A 14,750-nucleotide genomic window follows, 5' to 3' on the forward strand; every position below is an offset into this window, starting at 1 on the left:
GAAGTCTTTTACTATGGAACACACTAATGAAGAAAGGCTCTTGATTCTACCTGGGCCTTTGAAAGGAGCTTTAACAAGAACAAGAGGAAGAGGAGGAAGAGGAGGAGAAAGAGGAGGAGGAGGAAGAGGAGGAGGAGGAGGAAGAGGAGGAGGAGGAAAACCTCTTTGTAATATCTTAAATGGCTTTTGGTTTTATATTCAAATCCTCAAACTGAAATTAGACCTAGTACCCATCACTCCATCTATTCAGGAAACTGAGGCAGGAAAATTGAGAATCTAAGGCCAGCCTAGGTTACAGAGTCTGCAAATTTGATCATCAAAAGTGAGGTGATATAACCAACTAAAGAGTGAAGAGAGAGATACAGCCCGGTGGTAGAGTCCTTACCCAACATGCCACAGGTATGTTCAATCCCAGCACCAAGGAAACAAAATCCTGCAGCTGAAAACCATGCTGTGTGAATGGTGTTCCAGTGGCACAGCTACCCCCTTCAGCTATGAGCCCTCACAGCCCCACACAGCAGATAACACGGTAGACACGTTCCTATAGCTCCTATCGTTTCCCTTGCTTCTTTCCAATTAATCCTGCTTTCAGTTTACTGAAATGAACCAAGATACAGACATGGGTGTCATGTCAGATGCAGCTGACAGTCCAATACTGCTTCAGATACAAGTGTGGATGACAGACATGCTGTGTGAGTGAGAGGAGCATGGGGAGAATCCACAGACTCGGAGCGTGAAAAGACCTCGGTTCTAACCTCCCAAGCAGCAAAGAAGAACAGAAGCAGCAAGGATTTCCTTATAAAGACTGAGATGAACTGTGATGGATGGCTTTTAAAGGCTGAGAGGTACTGTGATGGATGGCTGAGAGCTGTGCCCTCTCTGGTCCTCCTAGGTATCTAGTAAACATCACGTTTATGTCTAAAGATAGTTCAAGCTATCAGCCCACACTCACTGTGAGGTAATTGTTATCCACTACTTATTTTCTATGTGAACATGCTATCCCATTGTTGGCTGAGCAAGATGCATGTGTGGATGCACAATCAGTGTGTACCAAGCCAACACTAATCCTTGTGGCCTCTGTTCTGTACATACAACATGAAAAATCTGAAACCCGTCGCCTCTTTGGGGCCAGAGATATGTGGAACCTGGAAAGCTGAACAAATTCTACCTGTGACAAAACAAAGTGGTAGTTGCTACCGCATGTCCATGAAATCACTCACAGGCACCACTGTTTGCAACTTCAATGGCTAAATACTCATAAGAAACCTGCTTAGCAAGAAAAGGTTCATTGACCTTATTTGGGTTTGGATGTAAAACACATTATTTCCCATAGTCCTTAGCTTTGATGTGACCAATGGTATTGCTCTAAATGGTTTAGAAAGTACCATCCAATGGAAACAAGCAACTGTTGTCTGCCCAGAGGCTTTCTGCCTCAGTCACAAGTTCTAAACTGAACAACATAATTTCATAAGGACGGAGGGCTCTGTGTAGTACACAGAGCCAGGAAGGCAAAGAAAAAGGTCACACAGACAGCTTCATACTTCAACTAATTCCCTTAAAGTGAAAGTGCCGAATTGAAACAAGTCTTTCCTACACTCTTGTCATGCTCAAAGCTGTCTCCAGGAGCCCAGGAGAGCTCAGTCCCGCAAGAAGATGTCTTCAGCTACATTATTACCAAGCAACAAGTAACAAAATGATACAGTGAGGATTGTATCCCAGCGAGACTGAGATAGGCTCTCTGCCTCTTCACAGAGCTTCACTGATCTGACACATCATCGCAGAGCTTAGTTCTCTTCTTGTAAGAAGACTTCGCGTACATGTGGTGGGAGCAGAGTGTGTCTGTACATCACATCACATGCGTGCAGCTCCCCCTAAAGGTCAGAAGAGGACCTTCACTCTGTCAAATACTCTGGAACTGGAATTAAGATAGGTGTGAGCTACTAGGTGGGTTCAAGGAAGCGAACTCCAGGGTGGCTACCAAAGCAGCAAGTGTTCTTACCACTGAGCCATCTCCCAAGCCCCTTTAAAGCTTGCTTCTTACATCAGGAAAAAGCATAGCTCCCTAACAAAGTTTCTCAGTCACTTCTTTGAATTTTTCAAACACAGGCTGCCAGCTATCACTCACTTATTCATTCTTTAGCACCCTCAATAGAATCCTCATAAGTAACTCTTAACAACCACATTGTATCAGTAAACCACATTAGCCAAGGCTCAGGTTCGCTCTACTCCTGAACCCCTGGGTTTCTCATGTGTTCTGAGGAAATCTGACTTGTTCGTGAAAAGATGGAGCTGTACAATATAAGAGAATCCCCGTGAGCTTCCACTCCCATGTGACCTGCTGAATCTCATCTGCACTTCCCGATTAAACATTAAATAATTGCAGTGAATTATGCAAATATCAGCAATAATATTAATTTGTTGATCGTGCCCGCCAGATTAGCTCTACATGTTCCTAATGCTACACTGTCTTGTGCCTTAAACGATCAATTAGTGTTGGGATAGTGAGTCTTGAAGAATGGGTAATTGCCTGGTTACAATTTCAACCCTCTTACTGCATTACACCCCTGCAATTAAACAAATAATGAACAGGGAAAAGGAACTACAGATGTTCCTTTGATCCCCATAAAGAAGTCATTGCAAAGGTCAGTTTCGTATTCTGTTATGACTTCAGTAAGGATGGCAGACTGCGCTCTATATCCGGCCTCCTTTTTAAAAGCCATGTGCCCTTCCTTCCTTCCTTCCTTCCTTCCTTCCTTCCTTCCTTCCTTCCTTCCTTCCTTCCTTCCTTCCATTTTAACTGAGCCTGATGGAAGGCTTAACAGATTTTGCTTTACCAGGTCATAGCCTATGCTCCCAACCATCACATGAGCCACTCTCAATTTAAAAGTGTAAAGTTTTTTTTTTTTTTTTTTTGGTTTTTCGAGACAGGGTTTCTCTGTGTAGCCCTGGCTGTCCTGGAACTCACTTTGTAGACCAGGCTGGCCTCGAACTCAGAAATCTGCCTTCCTCTGCCTCCTGAGTGCTGGGATTAAAGGTGTGCACCACCACGCCCGGCAAAAAGTGTGAAGTCTTAAATGGACTCAGGACAGACAGGGCACCTCCCTTCTCTCAGGACCCAGTGTGCTCATTCTGTGCTACCTGACAGCTACGACACCTGCTAGTCTATCCTAGACCTAAAGATGAAGTCAAAAGGTAGAGGAAAGTCAAAAAGCATCAGGATGCTACTCTCTCGTGAGCACCTGCAGGAAGGATCCTGAACAGGGAAGGATGGAGAACTGCTCAAGGACACCCTCACCCAAGACTTCAATTGCCAAAGAAAAGGCCCCCTCGGACATATTTACCATCTCCAGTCATGGCCTTCTCCAACTTTTTACTGTTTCTGTCTAAAAAGCCAGACAGATAAACAACTGGAATGGAACTTAAGTGCTGTGTGTATGGTTAAATGTTAAATGTCTTAAGGACTGACTCTATTGGGTGGAGTTTTTATAAAGCCCTTCCCCCAGGGCTCTGAAAAGACCCAAGTTCCATCAGTAAACTGAAAGCTACTGAAGCCAAGAAACCGAAGTACCATGGCTGAGAGTTGACCTTCCAAGGGTGACTGCTTTCTGTCAAGATCTGACTTTGTCCTGGATAAGCTGGGCCGTGAGAGAACTTTTCACTAACAGTTCCTAACCAAGGAGAACATGGTCTGGAATTAGTGTCTGTAACTAGCCAGGTGCTTCATCAATGTTCCTTCAAGAGAAGGGTTCAAAGTGTAGATTAAGATCCAAATCCAGAGTTTATCTCCCAACCTGACCCTTTTATTTGGCATTTAACACGTAATGTATAGTATCTTTCATTTCTATGTGATTAGTATTTCATCTTTCCAGGGCAATCGCTTCAATTCCAAGACAATCTTAAAACATAAGACAATTCTTCCAACTGGCCATGCTGTCTGGAGGAGTCCATGGACAAGAAAGACAGCCTGAGGTAAATACTACTACATGTTGCCCAAATTAGGCATGGCTTCCGAAAGGGTTTCAGCATGGAGAGACAGAAAGTACACTTCTATGTTCATTCTTATAGTAAACATGTACTGAAAATACCTACTATGTGCTGGGCTTTGAGGATGCAAAGATCTAGAAGGCACAGGACCCCTAGTCTCATAGCAGCGCAGTGAGCAGCCAGTTATAGTTACATAAAAAGGGCACTGCGGACAACCAGCCTCAGACACCTTCAGTAAGATTAGTGCAGACCATGATACCAAGAAGGGACAGAGTCACCTTAGCATGGACTCAGGGACCCACAGAAGCACGGGGAAAAGAAATCCAGGTGACCGAACTTTTGATTAAAAGACAAAAACAAATCAAGGTAGGACACCTGTCAATCACCCCAGCATCCAGAAGGCTGAGTCTGAGACCAACCAGGGTGAACATTAGGGAACACCGGGCCAGCAGGGCTGCATGGGGAGCCCAAATCTGCCCCAATTAGAAACAAAACAAAAATCAACCAAACAAACAAATACAAACAAAACAAAAACCAAAAGAACCTCACTAGCAAAAGTAACAAAGTGTCCCGCTCTGAGGGTGCCCGTGAGTCACAGGGAAGCCACTGATGACATTTTCCTCGGTAGCCCTTCCAGCACATAAGACATCTCATTGGTTGGGGAACCCATTCTCCTTCTAAGGATCTGGTATAGGGTGCGGGGAGACATTAATCATCAATAGCTTTCCTAGGAAAGGTACAGTAAGCAATTACTACCATGTTTATAGGTGACATTGAACACTGGCAATTTTCTGTGGCTCAAGGAAAAAAACCTCGTTTGGTAACACATGAACAACGAGACTACAATGTGCGAGACTAGTTCGTCACAGGTGGTCCCGGCTCGAGGGCAGGAGTCACTCTTCTGTGGCACCCCGTCACCGACACCCTGAGCTTTGCCATCAGGGTAACTCGATTGTCCAGTCGCTTTCCACCCTTCCATACTGAAAAAAAAGCAAAAACACACGTTTCAGTCTAAAGTGGAGCAGCTCGACAAAACCTCACAGGCTCCATCAGCCCCTGCGGCAGGGGCTCAGCAGCTAAGAGTTCCGACTGATCTTCCGGAGGACCTGGCTTCAGTCAGCGCCTGGGTTCAAAAGTCTTTAATTCCAGCTCCATCGGATTTAGCACCCTCTCTGGCTTTCATGTCTCTGGCTTTCTCTCTGGCACTTACAAGTGCACATACCACCCCCTCTATTCCCTTAGACACATAATTAAAAATAAAAGTGAATCTTCTACCAAAACAAACCAACCAACAAACGAGTGTGTTGGCATCTACCCTTAGTCCCAGCACTTGGGAGGTGAAGGCAGTAAGGACCTACAGGCATTTAAGGTGAGCCTGGGCTGTAAGAGACTATCTCAATCAATCAATAAAATGATAATGGCCTCAGTATGAACCTGCAGCTTCCTTTTCCTACTCCATGAAACAAGAGTCCATCCCTCACATCCTGTCCCTGATGCCTGAAGCCCAGGCTCCAGCTGCCCTGACAGGCACGGTGGTACAGCTGCCCCAACAGGTATGGTGGTATTAATATCCATCTTGTTAGGATAACATGGAAGAATTTGATGCTTGCTGTGACGTGATGTCTTCCGTGTCTCTTCAATAGCTCTGGCTTGAAGGCTCTGTCCCCAGGGTGGAGCTACCAAATGATAGCAGAACTTAGGTTGTGGCCTTGGCCTTTAGCTCACTAGAGCCATTCCCTTGGAAAGGACAATAACCCCCTGTCACTGCATGGAAACCTGCCACCTGCCAGTCTCAGAGACCAGACCAATGTCTAATCTCTAAAACTATGAGCTAGACAAACCTTTCCTCGTTATAAAATGACTATACCTCACGGATGTTGTTTAATAATATGAAACCCATCAATGCCATATTGTTTAAGACAGTCCCCATCTCTTCCTAGAATATGTAAAATCACAAGAGTAACACATGATCTGTATTTTAAAAAAAATTATCTTGACATTTCATTCCTTCTTTCAATGAAGAAATATTACTGTCTGTATACTCTACCCAAGACCTGTGCTAATCCCGAGGGAACATATAGAGAAGTTTAAAACAAAGCAGAACAAAAAAAAGACCCAAACAAACAAAAAGAACCCAAAACCCAAGCATTCAAACAGCTCTAGGGGGGGACCGGTGTGACTGATTGTGATTGAACTTCAGAGTCTAGGTAGCTCAAGAGGTATTTAAAAGGTTTCCACAGGAGGTATGCCACACAGGCTTTGAAGAACTCTGGAAGGTTCAGGGCCAGCCTGGTCTACACAGTGAGACCCTGTCTTAAAAACAAATCCAATGAAAAAGGGTCCTACAGGGATTGAACACTGAAGGACAGACAGCCATGACCCTGTAATGCAACCACGTTGTAGGAGGCTCAGCAGAGACTTTGGCCTCATGAAACAAAAGAGCTTTTGGGGTGAGGAGGAGTGGGAGCTGGGAGTGTAGGGTGGGTGGAATCAGGAGAGCAGGCTGTGAGCTAGTGCCTCTCCCTGCTCATTATAAAAAGAAGGGGTGGGGGACAAACAACCTTGTATTGGGACTGTGCCCTTTGCAGGAGGTAAAGCTGAGGTTCCATAAGCCAGCACCCAGGGACCAATGTGGATAATTAGCTATACCGGACAAGTATTTATCCTAATATTCAGAAGTTTATACATCTGAGGTTTCAAAAATTCCCCCTGGGTCATACTGGCAAGAGCTTGGGTTTTGATTTTTTTTTTTTTTACTCTTGTCTTTAATTTTGTGGAACACTTTGTAAGGAAACATCATGTTTCCGTGTAACACCCAAAGAGATCAAATGTCAAACATGATGTAACGTCATACTTCTTTTTTCCCCCCTCAGTAATTACTAAAATTATTTTTCTTAGAAACAGGCGAGCTAGTCGCTTGGCTAACAGCACCAATTTGCCATCTTGTAAGAGGATAATTTGGAGACTTGAGGACACAAGCATAAAATAATTGAGGGAAGAAGATGTGGTTTTGATTATGGACGGAAGGCCCTGCTGCTTAACGCGCTGGGGGACACGGGTGTGTGTGCTCGTGTCTGACTCTGAGTCATCTCTGATCTCCTGGGCCTGTGGTTATGACCTTGTCTTTGTTCAGTATGGATTCTGAGTGGACAAGGGTGTGTGTGTCTCTCTCTGTCTCTGTCTCTGTCTCTGTCTCTGTCTCTGTCTCTGTCTCTCTGCCTAGGCTGGCCTCAGACTTGCAAAATTTGTGATGACTGTGAACTTCCGATTCCTTCCCCAGCTCCCCCCACCACTGAATTACCAGCAAGGACCTGCAACAGGAAATCCTCTCCAGCCAGGCTTCCCCCACTTCCCCAGCCCTGACGTTGGATTTAGGGCCATCATCCCTGAAGCATATGTCAAGAGGGCAAAGTTTTGATTTTCTCAACTGCTCTAACTCATGAGTCTGTTTTATTTTTTCCTTTGTCCATGTGTGTGTGCGTGCACGTGTGCACGTGTTGTAGACATGTCTATATGTGTGTGGACATGTGAATATGTAGATACATGCATGTGCATGGAAGGTCCTAAGGCTGACATTCTTCTTCCATATTCACAGAGATAGGGTCACTCAATCAAGCCCAGATCTCATGGATATGGCTGGTCATACTACCCAGATTGCTCTGGGGATCTCCTGGGTCTCTTTCAGAAGCGCGGATTACCAGTTGGCTTCTCATGTCATGCAACATCTACATAGGATTCTGGGGACCTGAATTCTGTGGGTGACAAGCATTTAAGCACTCATCCCCTATGTGCATCTTTTCTATTTCAACCTTAAAAAAAAAAAAAAAAATCAGGTCTCACTACTGAACATCCCTGTTGGACGTCCCTCCCTATGTAGACCAGGCTGGCTTTGAACTCAGAGATCCCTTGTCCATCCCTCCAAAGTGCTGGGATTAAAGGTGTGTTCCTCCTCACCAACTTTCTACAAAAGATCTTTATGAAAAACATCTCACTGGTGTAAAACAATAAATAACTATTCTTTTTCTTTCTTTATTAGTTATTAGTTTTGGCTTTTTGAGACAGGGTTTCATATAGCCCAGGCTAGCCTGGAAGTTTATTTAGGGGAGGATGGCCTCTGATCCTCCCGAACTCCAGATGTAGTGAGATTACAAATGTGACCAGCAGTCTGGTGTGAGAGCCTGGGGACTGACCGGTAAGCAAGGACCCCACCAACTGCGCTCTGTCCCCAGCCTGAGAAACTCGTGAGAGAAAAGCAGATGGTTTATTATATAGAAAAAGCAGATAACAAAATTGTGTTTAATTACAACTATCTTGTTGGGAAATATAAGTAAACAGGTAAATGCTTATATAACACTGGAGTTGTAAACATTCAAAAATCAGAATTAACAGTAATTGTATCTAAGTGCTGGATCCATAGATAAATTTAATTCCTCTTTCTTTCTCCCACCTCCCCCAGCTCTGGGTATTGGGACATGACCTGATATTACCACATGGTAGGTTAAGACAGCACCACTATATTCCAAATCTATCTCCTATTTTTAATGTATTTTCCATTTTTACTATAACATGTTATACTCTTAAATCAGAATTTTATAGTATTGAAACTTGCATTTATTCTGGAATGCTAGCTCACATCCCTCATGAGTACCCCACTCCCTCCTTTTCTCTCTTTCTTCTTTTGACTTACTCAACTCTGCTCATTCTGCCAGGTATATCTTCTTTAAGTTTAAATCACTCGCCTTGAATCACACCACTTCATCTCTTTCCTTTGCGGTTCTAATATGTGGAGGACATAATGCTTTAGCACTGAACATGGGCTATCTCATTGACCACAACCTGAGCCCCAAGGAGATTATTTTTTTTAATACTTTTTCCTTTATGTATCTGAGTATTTTGCCTGCATGTATGAATGTGCATGTATGAATGTGCATGTATGAATGTGCATGTATGAATGTGCATGTATGAATGTGCATGTATGAATGTGCATGTATGAATGTGCACACAGAAGAGTGTACCACAACTCCTGGAACCAGAGCTGTGAACTGGGGTGCTGAGACATGACCCCAGGTCCTCTACGAGAGCAGCAAACGCTCTTATCCCCTAAGCCATCTCCCCAGATGGCCCCCAACCCCATGTGGTGAAGATGGCTACCTGGATATCAGTCAGTTTTCCCAGGATTCGACTTGCAAGCTTGGGGCCATTCTCCATCGTTGGAATGTGCAGCATCTGAGGAAGGAAGGAAGGAGAAAGGAGTCTGAGGGTGTGAGGTACACATGATGGGACCAGGAAGACCATTCCTACAACAGGAAGGCAATTCCACCAGACCAAGGGAGGCACACGACATGCTGTCAACACAGGCTACCTCCCTAACCTGAGTCCTTACTGAGAACTTGAATAAAAACCAGTCAATTAATGACAACATACTCATTTCCTACCAACTCAACTGAAGGCACAAAAGGTTTGGATGTCATTCTTCAAGGTGGTTTAAGGAATTCAGAATAGAAGGGTTCCCCGAAACAGTAGACTAACTCAACCCAGGAATCTAAGAATCCACAGGATGGATAATTGCCCTCTACTGAACACACTGGCAAGGATCCAGACCTCAAAGATATTTCTCAACAAATGAAAGCAAGTCATTTCAAAGGGATGAATTAAAGCAAGGCTCTTCTTTTACATAAGGAGTTTCTGAACCTACATCTGGGGCAAGGCGCACCTCCATGGGCCACAACTCCCATGGGAAGGCAGGGTGAAATTCCTAGCTGAAAGAGATCTCATGCCCTCGGCGTATATCTGAGCCAAGCCCGTTCATGCCTTGCTGGCGGGCTGGCTTTTGATGCTTTGATAGTTAGTAGATAGCTCATATTCTCAAACACTCTTCTTATTATGCCTTTTAGTATAATACGATAATTAGGAACCCTTTGGGCTCTGAATGCCTCCCTGAAGCATTTAGGCGAAGCATTAAAGATAAGTTAACCTTTGTAAACTTTTTATTTCTAGAGTGGAGGAACAATTGGATTTTAGTTACTAAAATGGACAAATAACATACCTAGAAATTGCCATAAAATAGACTGGGCCCTTACAATCCTTTCTGCCTCTCTTTGCTTTTCTCTATCCCTCCCTGGTACGCATGCTTCCCCCTCCCTCCTCCCCATCTCTCTGCCATATCAACATAAAACTAGGTAGTTTCCCCACTGAGAAATATCTGCATGTCAAACTACATCACCAGCCAGCCCTGAAAAGCAAATTCTAAAGTGTTAAGCAAAACATAATAACAAATAATAATAATAATTAATAGTAATGATAATGAATACTAATAATGATCAGACCAGTCAGCTGAGATTACAAGGTTCGATTCATACATCAGGGGAATTTATATCTAACAAGTGATCAGAAGTAGTTAGTCTTGTAGGAATAACACCTACGCAGTTACAGACTGCCTGCATGCCCACAGCATAGCAGCTACACATTTATGGAAACCCTGGAAAGCAATTCCTATATCTTTACACTATAAAGACAGAGGCTGACAGATGTGCACAAGGAAAAGCCCTCAAACTGTCAAAACAATGCACACACGACACAAGCAAAAGTGAATTAATGGGGCTGGAGAGATGGCTTGGTGGTTAAGGGCACTGGCTGCTCCTCCAGAGGACCCAGGTTTGATTCCCAGCACCCACATGGTTGTCTAGAACTGTAGTGTTAGGGCCTCCACAGACATTGCACAGACAGACGTGCAGACAAAATACCCATACACATGAAATAAAAGCAAATAAATCTGTTCTTTAAAGAAAAAAATCAGACAAATGTCTCAAGAGGATAATAAACAGCACATCAGAGGGCACCATTTGAAATGTCTGTGCAGTGGAGCTACTGAGCTCTGACAACAGCCATGGCTTCTGACGAACTTTCACCTCAAACGCATTCTGCGTGCCTGTGGCCACTCCACTCCTAATGCGGCAGAGCATGGACACACAGTCAAGCAGACCACTGAAAGCCAGCTGCCTCCATTGCAGCCTTCCTCTGCAGGCGGCAGAGCCGGGTGACAGCGGAGGACGTCTCCGTTCTGACCAAGGTGGGCTCACACACTTGGCAAGATCAGGGATGACTTGACCTCACGGTTGAGTTCTCATGAAAACACCAGGAAGGTGGAATTGTCTGGGCCAACCCAGGCCTACGAACTTGAATTTCCCTCATGTTATGACTTCATTCAATTACAGGTGTAAATACTTACATCTTTAAAATTCCATTCACTCAATTTACTCGCTTATTGGGGGGGGGGGGGTGCAGGAGAAATCAGAGGTAAGCTTTGAAAGTCACTTTCTTTCTTTCCACTATGTGGGTTCCAGGGACCTGGGACCTGGATGATAAATGTCTCCACCACTGTGCCATCTCATCAGCCCTGGGCAAAGGGCTAGGAATGGCAAACATATAAAACGATTTCTCTTACCTGGCCCTTGTACAGAATATCAGAAACTGGGCAGACGACGCAGGCTGTCCCGGAGCCAAACATCTCCTTCACTCTGTTCCCCTCAAGGGCAGTGGCCAGGTCATCCATGGTGAGGTGTCTCTCACATACCTTAAACTCACCCTGTTTGGAATGTTAAAAAGAAGAAGAGGAGGAAGAGGAAGAGGAGGAGGAGGAGGAGGAGGAGGAGGAGGAGGAGGGGGAGGAGGAGGAGGAAGGGGAGAGGAGGAGGGGGAAGAGGAGAAAGAGGAGGTAGTGATGAAAGATAAAAAAAGAAAGTCACTGTGTGTCTTTGGATCTGGCTGAACTTGTAAGATGTCATAATGGTCCCCTGCAGGGAGTAGGAAAGGGCACACTGTGTGATTACCTTAACATGTTAAGTGGGAAAGGGCACACTGTGTGCTTGCCCAACATCCTGAGCAACCTACTTCCAAATCACAACTTTCAAAGGAACTTGACTAGATATTCATCATGGAGTCGTGACACACTTTTACACACGCCTGCTTTAAACGTGTGTGTTGTCATGGATTTCACAAGCAGCTGGCTTGCTCTAAGAACCACTTAATGCACTTAACACATTTTCCGTGTCTTTCATGATAAAGGAGAACAACTGACGGCATCAGACATCGGAATGATAACGCTCGTTGACTTTGTACCCACCATGGGCCAAGGTCTCTAATGCTGAAGACGTCCTCTTTACACTACAGGCAAGGGTGCTTGGGCTCCAGATGGGGAGGCTTTCCCAAGGCCAAACAAGCCTCACCTGATTGCCTTCAAAATTAGTAAAAAAAAAAAAAAAAAAAAAAAAAAAGAATCATAAACTGAACTCTGAGAGCTGAAGTTGTCGCTCTTTGTTAGGAACCAGTGTTTTGACTATATATGAGCAACTACAGTGAGAGCCGGTGTGATTTTGTTCAAAATTAAATAAATTATTAAACAAGTAAGTTCCAGCAAACCTTACTGAGAACTATTCAGGTCTGCATTCTTGGAAAGAAGCAACAGAAAAAAACTGCAAATCGACAGAGCAGTGCTTATCTGTGGATTAGCTCCCCCATCCAGCAAGCCACGCCCCCGGTGCCTCTTAGCATTTTCAACAAGGCTTTAAAGTAAACTGCAGTTAAGGAGTCAAGGAAACTCCTCCAGAATAACCTATCTTCTATGCTCGAGAGCCACCAGAGGTGTGGAACTGGCTCACATTGGCCTGGTCGGCCGACTTTCTGTCCTCCGTTGATTCACTCTCTTAATAAAACAGAAATTACTGAGCTTCAGGAAGCTATCTTTCCAACTGCAAACATATTTGGGACGGGGCAAGCTGTTGAAATTAAACTGGCAGCTTGCAAAGGCTGTGCCCACTAGGCGCCAGCCAACAGGCGGCAGTGGGGTTTTGTCCACTCTGGACTTGGTAGGATTATTTAGCTCACAGCCTCTGTTTGCAGTCTTTTCCAGAGAAACTGTGGTCTGCTCCAAAATTATGTGTGTGTCCCAACATTTGTGTATGAGGACTGTCTGGCCACAGTGCCCTGAAAACCTTTGCACAGTCTCTGGGGACTTTTGGAACACATGAATCATTAGTAGTAGCCAAGAACCCTGCCAGCCAGGCAATCTACTCCACATCCGAACTCCATTACGAACGCTATGTCACTTCAAATAACAAACACCCTAAAACTCCAGCCCCCGTCCCACGAATGTGAACATCCACAGAAAACAACTTTATATTTTCTTTGAATGTCTTTAATTTTAAAATAAGCATGTGTGGAAATCTGAGACACTGGGACCACGAGGTAGTGGGGAAGAAAAAAAAAATCAGGACAAATTACCATTGCATTGATATTAACATGCCAATAAAAATCTGTAGCTCCTATAATAGTGGAATACATTACAGGATAGGATATGTCGTCAACACAATGTGGAATAGCTTGCAGTTAAGACTGGGTGGAAACATCCAGTATGAAGAAGGCTGGCTTACCCTGCACATGGACTGAGGCTAGCATGGAAGCTCTCCTCAGTAAGACATCTTGTCCAGCTGGTTCCCTGATTTAAAAAAAGGTCTGCCAACACAGCCTTCTCGTGAGATCTTCGCTCGAGGTGAGATTTAAAGATTAGATAACACAGGTGGGAACTATGGAGTATGTTATCATTGCAAAGCAAAGCTCATTTGAATTGTGTGTGTGTGTGTGTGTGTCTGTGTGTATGTCTGTGTATGTGTGTGTGTGTATGTCTATGTGTATGTCTGTGTGTGTATGTCTGTATATGTGTGTGTATATGTCTATGTGTGTCTGTATGTGTCTGTGTATGTCTGTATGTGTCTGTGTATGTCTGTGTGTGTATGTCTGTGTATGTGTGTGTATGTGTGTGTGTATATATATATATATGTGTGTGTGTGTGCGTGTGTGTATGTCTCTGTGTGTGTATATGTCTATGTGTATGTCTGTGTCTGTGTGTGTATGTCTGTGTATGTGTGTGTGTGTCTGTATATGTGTGTGTATATGTCTATGTGTGTCTGTATGTGTCTGTCTGTGTGTGTATGTCTGTGTATGTGTGTGTATATGTGTGTGTATATGTGTGTGTGTGTGTGTGTGTGTGTGTGTGTACATCTGTGTGTGTGTGTCTGTTGGGCTCACGAAAGTTATTCAGGCACTCACCCACTGTTGTGCCAGCTCCAGGATGCTCTGTCTGGTCACTCCCGGGAGAATGATGCCATCTAGTGGGGGCGTTGCCAGCTCCTCTTCTGTCAATTGGAAACAGGAATGCTTGCAAGATTTCCCTCATTAGACAACATACCACAGCAGTAACAATTCTTAAAGCCACTTTAATATGAGAACAGAAGAGATGGCTCAGAGGATGCCAACAGCTGCTGCTAGTCAGGACCAGAGTTCTGTTCTCATACCCACATAAGGAGGCTTACAGTCACTGACTCAGCTCCGAGGCATCTGGTCCTCCCTTCTGGACTCCATGGTCCCTGCACTCGTGTGCACATTCCTCCACAGATACACACACAGACACATGGTTAAGAATATAACAAATTTTCTTAAATAAGCAGAAACAGATGACAGTGGGTGGGTAGAGACACCAGCTCCTGGGTTTGACCACCTGAATTCAGTTCTCTAGAACCCCCACAGCAGGAGAGAACTGACTCCTGTAAGCTGTCCTCTGACCACCACACATGCGCCATGGCAGGCACGTGCATAGTCACACACACACACACACACACACACACACACACACACGGGAAGATACCCTACCTCAGTCCTCAGGCCTCTACAGCAGTGCATCCACCACACACACACGCGCGCGCACACACACA

General features: G+C 44.5%; 1 protein-coding gene across 3 annotated transcripts in view; it reads right to left on the reverse strand.

The window, feature by feature from the left end:
* Positions 1-2,989: 2,989 nt before the first annotated feature.
* Bcat1 (branched chain amino acid transaminase 1) overlaps positions 2,990-14,750 on the reverse strand; it is a 70,841-nt gene continuing 59,080 nt past the window's right edge. For all 3 annotated transcript variants that reach the window (XM_021190717.2, XM_021190716.2, XM_029535613.1), the window contains exons 8-11: positions 14,089-14,174; positions 11,429-11,569; positions 9,136-9,210; positions 2,990-4,964 (exon numbers count right to left, since the gene is read on the reverse strand). In XM_021190717.2, coding sequence (XP_021046376.1) covers positions 4,923-4,964; positions 9,136-9,210; positions 11,429-11,569; positions 14,089-14,174 — 344 coding nt within the window. In that variant the 3' untranslated portion in view covers positions 2,990-4,922. The remainder of the gene's footprint in view (positions 4,965-9,135; positions 9,211-11,428; positions 11,570-14,088; positions 14,175-14,750) is intronic.

This window comes from Mus pahari, chromosome 2, assembly GCF_900095145.1.
Source record: "Mus pahari chromosome 2, PAHARI_EIJ_v1.1, whole genome shotgun sequence".
Taxonomy (NCBI): Eukaryota; Metazoa; Chordata; class Mammalia; order Rodentia; family Muridae; genus Mus; species Mus pahari.